Raw genomic sequence first — 12,565 nt, 5'->3', positions numbered from 1 at the left:
AGAGAAGTGGTGCTATTTACTCAACATCACAGAACTGGCTGACGATAAAGCTTGAACTTGTACCTTGGTCTCCTCAGTGAACAGTCACTATTCCCTCTACTACATCAAGCTGAGCTTTGCAGCTTTAGAACTTGTTAAGCTCCATCCTACCCTGTCAGTCTGTCTCAAGCTCTTGCTACATCTCACACCTTCCATGTGTGTGCTCCCTCTATTTCTCTCTTCTCTTCTCTATTCTATTTCTCTCTTCACTCTAGTTCCATTCCATTATTTCATCTCATTCTCACATGTTCTTGCTCCCTGTCTTCCAGTTACTAACAGGAGAGGAATGAGGTAAAGCAAGGTATCACCTTGTTTAATTCTAAATACTAGCATATGTGAGCCTCAGCTCAAGACCCACATATTTATAAAACTGATACCTACTGATCATCTGTTAGATACTATACAATTACACATGATCAAGTCCAAAAACAAACAAGAAAAATTTTGAATTGAGAGTTCAATCAAAACACTTTTTCCAACTATTTTCTAAAAAATACTCACTTGCAGACGTTTTATATCATCAACTGCAAGAACCATCACTTCATTTTCTTGAAACACAACATCTATTTCTTGCTTTAACACTATAGCAGAGTTCTCACATACTTTCTTTGTCTCCCAGAGCTGATTAAGAAATTAAAATACTAAAGTAAGATAACTGCATTCTCTGAAATAATGCAAAGACAAGTCTTAATCTTAAAAACAATATACAATCATACTTCACTCTCCAAATGCCTATAATGCTAGAAAATTTCAATTAGATTATAATTCAACAATAAAAATTTATTAATTACATAGTATAGGAAGAAGCAGTTATTATTAAGAGTAATGAATGCTAGAATCAAAATGCCTTAGTATGAATTCTAGTTCTACTGAAAGTTGTGACTTTGGGCAGATTACTTAACCTGGTGCTGCTCAAAGATAAGGACCTCTTGCTGTTTCTCACTGTTTGATACCAAGATAAGGAGCAAATCCGCTATATCACTAAATACACTCTTAACAGTATGCTTATGATACAGTTGATTTTTTTAAACAAGACTTTCTTGATGAAGGAAGCAGTGCATTGATTTACATTCTGGCTCAACCTTATTGAGACTGGCAGTTTAAACAGCACTGACTTAAGCTTTCTGTGACTGTTTCCTCAGCTGCAAAACAGGATTGCTATGAGAATTAGCAAATTAACACAGGCACAGTACTTTGCCCAATGTCTGGCATACAGTAAATACTAAACAAATTTTAGCTAAACATAAATTTGTACAAGACACTGTATTAGATGCTACAGGGACAAACCAGGGTCTCTGGCCTCAAAGAGCTTATAATTTAAGATGTGTGAACAAGTCTGAGGGGCAGTGAAGCATTAGTGGTAAAGAGTTTTAAAATAACTCTGTGCTGGGAGATCAGCTCTGTGCTTTGTGACCACCTAGAGGGGTGGGATAGGGAGTGGGGGAGATGCAAGAGGGAGGGGATATGGGGATATATGTATACATATAGCTGATTCACTTTGTTATACAGCAGAAACTAACACACCACTGTAAAGCAACTATACTCCAATAAAGATGTTAAAAAACAAAAATAAGTCTGTGCTTAAATTCAAGGCACAATTTGATAAGTACCATAAGAAAATGACACACAGTCACATAGCATTAAAGGAGAAAGACATTCCTCCAAATGGAATACTAGGAAAGGCTTCACTGAAAGCTTGAGGGGACTTGTAGGTTAGGATTTCGACAAGGAGAGATACAGAGAAGTGGGTTATTCCAAACATAAGAAAACACATAGGGCTCCCCTGGTGGCGCAGTTGTTGGGAATCTGCCTGCCAATGCAGGGGACACGGATTCGAGCCCTGGTCTGGGAGGATCCCACATGCCGTGGAGCAACTGGGCCCATGTGCCACAGCTGCTGAGCCTGTGCTCCGGAGCCTGCAAGCCACAGCTTCTGAAGCCCGAGCACCTGGAGCCCGTGCTCTGCAACAAAAGAAGCCACCGCAATGAGAAGCCCGTGCACTGCAACAAAGAGCAGCCCCCACTCACCACAACTAGAGAAAGCCCCTGCATAGCAACAAAGACCCAACGCAGCCAAAAATAAATAAATAAAATAAATATTTTTTAAATACCTTTAAAAAAAAAAAAGAAAATACATAAGCAAAAGTACAGAAGCAGGGAAGTACGGGGTGTTTGGGGAAATGTGAGCAATTCAGTGTAGGTTACCTGTAGGAATAAAACAGAAGACAGACTGGTACAGAATAGGCTGTACTGTAGAGAAATTTAATGGCAGACTTTGGAGTACGTATTTGTTGGGTTGGCCAAAACGTTCATTCAGTTTTTTCCGTAAGACGGCTCTAGTAGCACTTAGTTGTCTTTAACTTCATTCAAAACAATTTTATTAGACTATATGTGACAACTGCCATATCAGCATGCATTTTTTAAAAAAGACATCAAAATTGGTGAATTTTTGTGTAGCTATTTTAATACTGAAGATGGAAGAAAAAAGCAACACTTTGGGCATATTATGCTTTATCATTTCAAAAAAGGTAAAAACGCAACTGAGGGCTTCCCTGGTGGCACAGTGGTTGAGAATCTACCTGCCAATGCAGGGAACACAGGTTCAAGCCCTTGTCCGGGAAGATCCCACATGCTGCAGAGCAACTAAGCCCGTGCACCACAACTACTGAACCTGTGCTCTAGAGCCTGCGAGCCACAAATACTGAGCCCACGTGCCACAACTACTGAAGCCCACGTGCCTAGAGCCCATGCTCCGCAACAAGAGAAGCCACCACAATGAGAAGCCCACGCACCACAAGGAAGAGTAGCCCCCACTCGCCACAATTAGAGAAAGCCCGCGCACAGCAATGAAGACCTAACACAGCCAAAAATAAATAAATAAATTTATTTTTAAAAAAAGAACGTAACCGAAACACAAAAGAAAAGATTTGTGCAGTGTATGGAGAAGGTGCTGTGACAGACCAAACATGTCAAAAATGGTTTGCGAAGTTTCGTGTTGGAGATTTCTTGCTGGATGATGCTCCACGGTCAGGTAGACTAGTTGAAGTTGATAACAATCAAATCGAGATATTAATTGACAACAATCAATGTTATACCATGTGGGAGACAGCCAACATACTCAAAATATCCAAATCAAGTGTTGAAAATCACCTGCACCAGCTTGAATATGTTCACTGGTTTAATGTTTGGGTTCCACATAAGTGAAAAAAACCTTCTTGATCATATTTCCACATGCAATTCTCTATTGAAATGTTCCGTTTGGGATGAAGTGAGAGAGTAGCATTGACATATATACACTACCAAATGTAAAATAGATAGCTAGTGGGAAGCAGCTGCATCGCACGGGGAGATCAGCTCTGTGCTTTGTGACCACCTAGAGCGGTGGGATAGGGTGGGTGGGAGGGAGCCGCAAGAGGGAGGGGATATGGGGATATATGTATACTTTTAGCTGATTCATTTTGTTATACAGCAGAAACTAACACAACATTGTAAAGCAATTATACTCCAATAAAGATGTTAATTAATTAATTAATAAAACAAATTGTGACAGGCGATGAAAAGTGGATACTGTACAATAATGTGAAATGGAAGAGATCGTGAGGCAAATGAAGTGAACCGCCAACAACCACACCAAAGGCTGGTCTTCATCCAAAGAAGGTGATGTTGTGTATATGGTGGGATTGGAAGGGAGTTCTCTATTATGAGCTCCTTCCGGAAAACCAAACGATTAATTCCAAGAATTACTGCTCCCAATTAGACCAAATCAAAGCAGCACTCAGGCTTCCCTGGTGGCACAGTGGTTGAGAGTCCGCCTGCCGATGCAGGGAACACAGGTTTGTGCCCCAGTCCGGGAAGATCCCACATGCCGCGAAGCGGCTGGGCCCGTGAGCCATGGCCACTGAGCCTGTGCGTCCGGAGCCTGTGCTCCGCAACGGGAGAGGCCACAACAGTGAGAGGCCCGCGTACCGCAAAAAAAAAAAAAAAAGTTACTCTGAGGACCCAAATGTAATATATTTAAATTAACCAAAATACAGTTTAATCATTGGACTTCTCCAGCACCTGGACCATGGTAACACTCAATGAACATGTACTGAATGAATGAGACTACTATAGTTCACATAATAGCTCTTTTCAAGGATAAATATGAAACCGGCAGTTTCCTGTTTTACTTCCCTCAATACTGCCCATCAATTTCTTAACTAGGAGATTTAGCTTACCATCATTAAGTGTCTAAAATGAAAATCTCAATATATCTCACCCTGATTGTCTGGTCATCAGAAGACGTCAAAAATGATGATCCATCAGGAGAAAACATCACACAATGGACCCAACTTAAATGTCCTCTACAATCAGCTACTTTTAAACATGAGTCCATATTCCACAACTACAGAATAAACACAACAAATAGGAAATCACATTCATAAGCATTTTGAATACATCAAGAATATTAAAAATAGCAAGAATGATCCAGCAATTCCACTTCCATGAATATAGCCCAAAAATACATTAGCAAAAATACAAAATAACTTGTGTGGATTATTCACTGCATTGTTATTTTTAACAGCAAAAAACTGGAAACAACTCAAATGACCATCAACAGGGAACTAACTGAATAAACTGCATTAATCACAAAATGGGATAATACGCAATCTTAAGAAAGTAATGAGAAAAACACCCTGATGATGACTAGTCTCTGGGTTACGTTGTTTACATCAAAAAAGCAAAGAATGGTATATAGATTTCTGCAGAAGGGTATATATGTTTCTCTCTCTCTCTCTCTCTCTCTCTATATATATATATATATGCAAGCTATACTAAATGAGATAAAAAATAAATATGTGACTCTAGAGATGGATACAGATGTGATATACATATAGATGGATATAAAGGCTATATATTATACATATAGATATCTGTTTATACATGCAAAAAGAAACATTAGGATGTTAAGACAAAAACGGTTACCTTCAGAAGGTAGGGAGGGAGAGTGGCAGGGAAGGGATAGGGATGAAAGTCAGACTTCCCTGAATAAAATTTATTATAAAGCTTTGATTTGGAGTCATACAAACATTTTATCCATTTTTTAAAAATCAATCTAAAACAATAATAGGATGAACATAAGTGGTTTCCATATTTTACTTTCCACTGTCATCTAATCCTCATTTCAAATGACTGCAAAACCCTAAAACCAATATACTTCTCCTGTTATTCATGCTTATTACAAATTGTCAATGTCTATCACTAGCCTGGCTGTATTTTGTCCTGAGTTCTGCTGCAAATTACTCAAATATATTCCAGTCCAATGTATCATATGTGCCTGAGTTCCTCTCATTACATTCTGAATTACAGACCTACTTTATGATTTCAGAACTAGCATGGACAAAACAAGTACTTCATCACATGCCCAGTAGTTTTCAATCAGTGAGTTCTATGGTTACCAATTCGTTATGTGAAATTTTCTCTGCCTTATCTCTGGAGTCCAATCTGGGACATACAGAGCTAAAGGCCAGAAATGAAAGTGGTTCCACAACTGAAAAATCTCCCTTGAAAATCCTTCTTTCTCTTCCCTTCTTGCTCTCTCTCATCATTTCTTTGTCACTCACAGCCTCCAAAACTAAGTCCCTATATTTCAAGAAGAAAGACAATGTTTCCAGGAGATTTTTAAGAATAGCAAGGGGTAAGGATTTTAGAAGTGACAGGGAAGGCCAAAAGAAGGGTTGCTCTCCCACTCCTCCTAAAATCCAGACAAAACCCAGGAAGTGGAAATTTCCAACCACGCCTACCTTGAGGATCTACGGGTAAGGTGTGAGATCTCCTAGTAGCTCTGAATCTTTCGATTCAAGGCCTCTGCTGAAGAGAACACTGCCCACAGCACCTACTCTCTCCCATTGTTGCAAACAGGACTGGAGCTCGTTCACACTCACTGCCTCTGCTTCCAGTGGGAAGATTCTCACAGGGAAGTTATTCAGTGTTAGTTGCACTGCTGTACTCAGAATTAGGAGGAGCTTACAGAGCTTATCCACTCACTCTCATCTTGTCTGTATCTCCATGCTGAAGGGCTATATAGCTCAGCCACTCTCCAGCCATACCTTCAAGTATAGGGCAAGGTTGATGAACTCACTAAAAAATCACTGAAACAGGCTCAGAACACTGAAGAAGTGCTTGCCATAGTCAAGCTTTCTTTGAAGGTAGCCTGTGAACCAAATGAATTTCCCTATTTTCCAAATAAAGGCCCATACCCATCTTCTTGGACTGTAATCACAAGGGGCTTCAAATTACTTGGTAGTAAGCTAAATTCAAGGAATGAGTAGTAACAAAGCTTGGAAAAACTAATCCATCTATGGAGAAAAAATATCAGGGAATTCATTGCTTTTGAAAAAATTAATACAGCAACTCACTGGGTAGAATTCTTCTAGGTATAGACACTGAGTATAAAATCCATCAGGTTAAGGGCAAAATTATAAATATAAACAAGAAATCATTTTATTCAGTAGTGCTTAGCAATGAAAATTCTAGGTTAACCAATTCTAATTTTAACTTCCGGAAATCTTACCTTTCTCAATGATCTAAGAAATGTGAACTGGACTCATTTCTCATCGTTTCTTTTACAGAAGAGTCTGTGCCCATATTTAAGAGATGCCATGTTTCTGCCTAGGAAACCAATGGTCATGCCATTGTTTCCCCAGACCTTGGCACATACTGACTGTTCGATAAATGCCTGATGCTGTCTGTCACTCTCTGTTTACTGTCAAACCAATTCTTCAATCACTGCTAAAGTATTAAAGCTGTCAATGTGGCTTAATATCCTAAAGCTAAAGGTCATTATGCTATGAAGAAAACACTATAATTTCTCAAGCAAACATCCTCACCAGTTAATGGTTTAATTTAAGCAACCCATTCTTTGTCATCCTTGTACCTCTGAAGACCCAGACTTCACGGAGTAAATTCAACTACTCACCTCCACGCAGTACTGGGGCAAAGCCACCACCGCCAAATGGTTATGAGGGGAGAAGTCACAGTACTGGACAGTGCTATAATGGCCTGTGTGGATTTCTGCCAACAGGTCACTGGTGTGAATGTCAAACAGCTGTCAACATAAAATAGAGAGATATCTATAAAAGTAAATATGTTAAAAGATAAGCTATACCCAAAGTGAATCTAAATTTATTTCTAAAAGAATACCCTCCCATTTCAAACATAGAGTGTAAGTCCTAAAAAAATACTACAATTACTGATAATTGGCAAAATTATTAACTCATTAAAAAGATATAAATTAATATACATATACTTTTTAAATACTGCTCATCCTGAAACATGTTTCCTATAAAGGAAAACTTATCACAGATGATCATGCTAGCCTATAGAGAAATAAAACCTTTGTGAATACATGAATGGACTAGCCAAATTAATATACAGAACAGTTCTCCCTAATGCTCGTTTATTCAAAAGAGAAAATGTCTACTCAAAATGAAGATGATAAAAATAATATAGGGCAGAGGCTTACTAAAATGAAATTAGTTCAATCATTTCTATTTCTCTTCAGAGCCCAAATTACTCCATTATCAATCATTTTCCCATTTTTGAACCAAAAAAAGCTATTTTTGAGTAATTCAAACTTCATTTCAATTTTTGAAAAATGTTTACATGATGAATATACTCTTCCAAAGTTTTTGCCAAATGATAAAAACGTTTATACCGATATACAGTATAACGATTTAAGGCCAAGCCATAGTCTTCAGGAAGGGAAAAAGAAAAGTTTCCAGTGGAAGCCATGAAAATGTTTTGTGAATGCATAGCCCTGTGAGCACACATAGACGGTAAGCAGCACGGCATCAGGGGCCAACAATAAATGACAGGAAATCATACTTAAAATGCTTCCCAGGACAAGTTGTTCTTAAAAATTAGTGGCTGACAGTCATAGAGGAAACTTGGCAAGTACGGAATAGGCAGCTGTCCCAATTACTGGGTAGCAAAAAGACCTAATAATAGGAGTGGGCTAATAACACAAGAGAATTGGAAAGAAATAGAGGAAAAGAATAGAGAGACCAAAGAGTAAGAACTGGAAGCTACATGTCGTTAAGGGTAATCTTAGGGTAGCTTTATTTTAGCATGGTAAAATAAAAAGCTGGCCTATAGATTTTTAAAACAGGAAAGCATTTCACACAATATAAAATTATTTTCCTCTCTCACTGGACAGATAATTTTAAACAAATTTTGCTCAACACCATTAGTCATTAGGGGAATGCAAACCAAACCATAATGAGATGCCACTTTACACCTAATATGATAGTTATAATTTTTAATAATGGAAAAAAGCAAGTGTTGGCAGGATGTAAAGAAACTGGAATCCTTGTACACTACTAATGGGAACAGAAAATGGTACAGCCACTACGGAAAGGTCCGGTGGTTCCTCCAAAAGCCCAGTATAAAATTACCATACAACCCAGAAACTCTACTCCTAGGTATATACACAGAAGACCTGAAAACAGGGACTCAAACAGAGACTTGTACACTAGTTCTTGTGGCATTATTCACAATAGCCAAAAGGTGAAAACAACCCAACAACAAATGAATGAATAAACAAAATACAGTATATCAGTATAAGATTATTACTCAGCCATAAAAAGAAATGAAGTTCTAACACATGCTACAACATGAATGAACCTTGAAAACGTTATGCTAAATGAAATGAGCCAGACCCAAAAGGACCAATATTGTACGACTCCACTTATATGAAATATCTAGAAAAGGCAAATTCATAGTTTAGATTAGAGGTACCAGGGGCTGAAGAGAGAGAATAGGGAGTTACTGCTTACTGGTTACAGTGTTTCTGTTTGGGACAATGAAAAAGTTTTGGAAAAGTAGTGATATCTGCACAAGATTGTGAATGCAATTAATGCCAGTTAATTGTGTATTTTAAAATGGTTAAAAAGGCAAATTTTACAAATCTTCATATCTTGTAAATGTAGTGGCTCCTTTCTGTTCTTACGGACTTTAACATACTTAAAGACAAAAGGAGATATTTTTCTTTGGTTTCCTGCTAAAGGGGTAAAAACCTATAAGCAACCAAGATCCAACGGTCATAACTACTAGATCAATAATAATAATATAAATGGCCCCTCAGTTCTTATACAGCTATATGTGTGTATATATATATATATATATATTTTTTTTTTAGATTTATTTTATTTATTTATTTATTTTTGGCTGCACTGGGTCTTGATTGCTGTGCGCAGGCTTTCTCTAGTTGCAGTGCGCAGGCTTCTCATTGTGATGGCTTCTCTTGTTGCAGAGCATGGGCTCTAGGTGCGCAGGCTTCAGTAGTTGTGGCGCACAGGCTTCAGCAGTTGTGGATCATGGGCTCTAGAGCGCAGGCTTAGTCGTTGTGGCGCACGGGCTTAGTTGCTCCGCAGCATGTGAGATCTTCCTGGACCACGGCTCAAACCCGTGTCCCCTGCATTGGCAGGTGGATTCTTAACCACTGCACCACCAGGGAAGGCCCCAACTATATGTATATTTCAACTGTGTTCTTTAAAACTGTAATCTCTTGGGTGGGGGAGATAGGGAAAGGTTGATAAAAGGATACAAACTTCTAGTTATAAGATAAGTAAGGTCTGAGGATCTAATGTATAACATGGTGACTATAGTTGATAACATTGCATAGTATAAGAGAGTAGAACTTAAATGTTTTCAAAAAAAAAGAAAAAGAAAAAAGGCAAATACGTGAGCTGGCACGTGTTAGTTGGCTCGATGGGAGGAATCTCTTCACAGTATACGTTTATCAAATCATCACATTATACACTTTAAATATTTTACAATATGTCGATTATACCTCAATAAAGCTTAAAATAAAATAGAATAAACTTGTAATATCTCTTATTTAAGTCTTTAAAATTACCATCAGAATGGGATGGCACTGAGCCCTAAATCAGAAGACCCGGCTCTCCAAATCACAGTGTAACTCTGGATACATTATTTGGCTGCTCTGAACCTCAGCTGCCTCATTATTATCATAGGGCTCTTGCAATCTGCTGTGCCCTTTGTATATTTATATCAAAAGAAATTATATGTAAGAGCACTCTGAATACTACAAATGTAAACTATCACTTGAATTGAATAAAGAAGAAACATTTCCTTGTCGTTTACCTTTCTTTGCATACCTTCCTCATTTACTTCACAGAAATTTCACGAACTTCTTCAGTTGTTGATAAGTATTTCTCTCAGTCACCAAATCATAAAATTTTACGGCTAAGAAATAACTTCAAAAATCACCTAAACCAATGTATTTCAAATGGGGAAAGGGGAGAGAGTAATGCAGAAAGCATTCCATCCATATTTTAGATAAATTTGAGAAACACTGGTTAAACAACATAAATTGTTTCTTTATTGTAGGACTCCGGAGTCCTTAAATATGTTTGTACACACTGAAGTACCTGTAATAGCGGAAAGTAATACGTAATATTTCCCAAACCCGTGACCATGGAGACCTTTCCTCACAAGGCCTACGGACGTTCCCTGAAGCGTAGTTCTGAGAACTATGGGAGGTTAGAGCATCTGCCCAAAGTAGTTCAGCTACACTTCATATCAGTAAACAGTATAAAGTGCAAGAATCAATTAGATGTTTCAATTTCCTTTAAATTAAACTAAATCTGGCTTTTTAAAATACTGGTACTTACAAAGACTTTATTTTTCGCTGCCACCATTATCCTAGCACCATCAGCAGGCCATGAACAGCATTTCACTATCACTTCCACATCCTCTCGAGGCTCCTCTGCATTGAGGAAGAACCGCTTCACATCAATGCTCTTCCTCTCGTTTGCTGATTTCACATCCCAAAGCTTCAAGTTACAAAAATAAAAAAACGTTTAAGTGTGTTTTGATCTCAAATCACACCTCTAGAATTCCACCTGGCCTAAATGTCACACAAATTATCCAGTTCACCTAATGACTTATTGTTAATTATGCATAACTTTTCATAAGGCTTTTAAATTAAGGATTCCAGTTTCATTCAGCACCTTCCTAAAAAGAAAAAAGAGCACTGCCCAAAATGCAGAATGTAAAACTACACAAAATGTTAAAAGAGACTTGCGTGGTGTGGAGGAGGCTAAAGATTAGGTGTTGACAGCAAGAATGAGCGTGGAAGAAAGAAGAGACTCACGACTTGCCACGGCTGCCCTCTGCTGGGCCAGGCATGAGGTTTGCTTCACATGCACAGCACAGACACTACACACAGGACCCAGCCCAAGCTGAGTTATAACCTAGCAGAGCATCAGAGACATAAGGAAGTCCCTGAAAATAGAAAACAATATGCTGAAAGGAAGCAAGCCACCTTGTGTGCTTGGTGGGGCCAGACAGGGCTCTAAAACAACTGGATCCTGAGGAATGGGATACAAAAGACCAAACCTCACTCGCTAACAGAGCCACCTGAGCAGCCCAAATGACAAAGGCCTTCAAGAAGATCCATCTTCACTCCCCTGGGCCTTGAGCAGTGTCCCAGTTTCACAGAATGATAATGGCTGCCATACACAGACCAAGGGTTGGCCAAGGAAAAGGATTTAAAAACAAAAAAAAAGCTGCTTCTCAGGCTTTAACTCAGCTTCCAAAGCACAGCTCCCAGGGTAAAACCCGATTTGACTGGCCAGGCACACGTTTAAATCTCTCTTGAGTTTAAAGATTATATACACTAGAAATACAGCCAAAACCAAAACCTTTCCCCTTGCGATAACTATAGGTAAACTGGACGAACCAAAGAGACCTCTAAAGTAGTTAGCCCTCCTTGACACTGAAGAGAGAAAATCTGAACATCAGTGCCAGAAGCTTCAGTCACATCAGTCAGATTATATGAGAAATCACAGTTTCCCTCTTAATACAAAAAACAAAGCAATCATTGCCTGGATTTAAGAAAGGAAAAGAAAACTAATACAACCCAATTTCACTACATCTATCTAAACTACATCTTCTGCATGTGGACCTGACCTTAGCCACTATCCAAGGAGTGATGAAATTCCACATATTGAGGGACCAAGTAAATACCAGCATTTCATTTTGAGCAAGTCACTGCACTGTATCCAAGGTCCATGTGCACCCTGGTCCTTGTGTGGTTCAAATGGCAATCTTTAAATAAAACTCACATTTTGAAACAGTTTATCATCAAGGCCTGAAAAACACATGCTTATCAACATGATATGCTATAAAACACTTAGAAGATTACAGAGCCATTTGGGACAGGAAATAATTTTATGGTTCTTCATCCTCTCGGAAAATAAAAGCTTTACAAGACTTCGACCTTGAAATGCTGTTATCCAGCATCATTTTGCAAGACCTCTGCTTAGTAAACGTCACTGTATCAGTGCGAACCAGCCAACGATACTGGCTTAACAGTAAAAGCTGCCACAAACACGGCAGTTCTTACCAAGAGTGCAGCAATGTCTGTCCCCTGCTGTTACTGCTCTACAATCACATTCTGATACCCACACCTGAAACCAAAATCCTGTCCCTGAAGACTTTTAACTTGTTTTTCTTTTAAG

The 12,565-nt window shown here is 38.6% G+C and overlaps 1 protein-coding gene across 3 annotated transcripts in view; it reads right to left on the bottom strand.

The window, feature by feature from the left end:
- Positions 1 to 12,565, bottom strand: part of APAF1 (apoptotic peptidase activating factor 1) — a 99,464-nt gene that overhangs the window by 27,281 nt on the left and 59,618 nt on the right. For all 3 annotated transcript variants that reach the window (XM_082636027.1, XM_082636029.1, XM_082636028.1), the window contains 4 exons: positions 10,715 to 10,876; positions 6,997 to 7,125; positions 4,297 to 4,422; positions 541 to 660 (listed from right to left, as the gene is read on the bottom strand). In XM_082636027.1, the coding sequence (XP_082492153.1) occupies positions 541 to 660; positions 4,297 to 4,422; positions 6,997 to 7,125; positions 10,715 to 10,876 (537 nt within the window). The remainder of the gene's footprint in view (positions 1 to 540; positions 661 to 4,296; positions 4,423 to 6,996; positions 7,126 to 10,714; positions 10,877 to 12,565) is intronic.

Source organism: Mesoplodon mirus, assembly GCF_964341445.2.
Source record: "Mesoplodon mirus genome assembly, chromosome: 11".
In the NCBI taxonomy this organism is placed as follows: domain Eukaryota; kingdom Metazoa; phylum Chordata; class Mammalia; order Artiodactyla; family Ziphiidae; genus Mesoplodon; species Mesoplodon mirus.
Note: the sequence above shows the minus strand (reverse complement) of the source record. Positions and strands in the feature narration are given on the sequence as shown.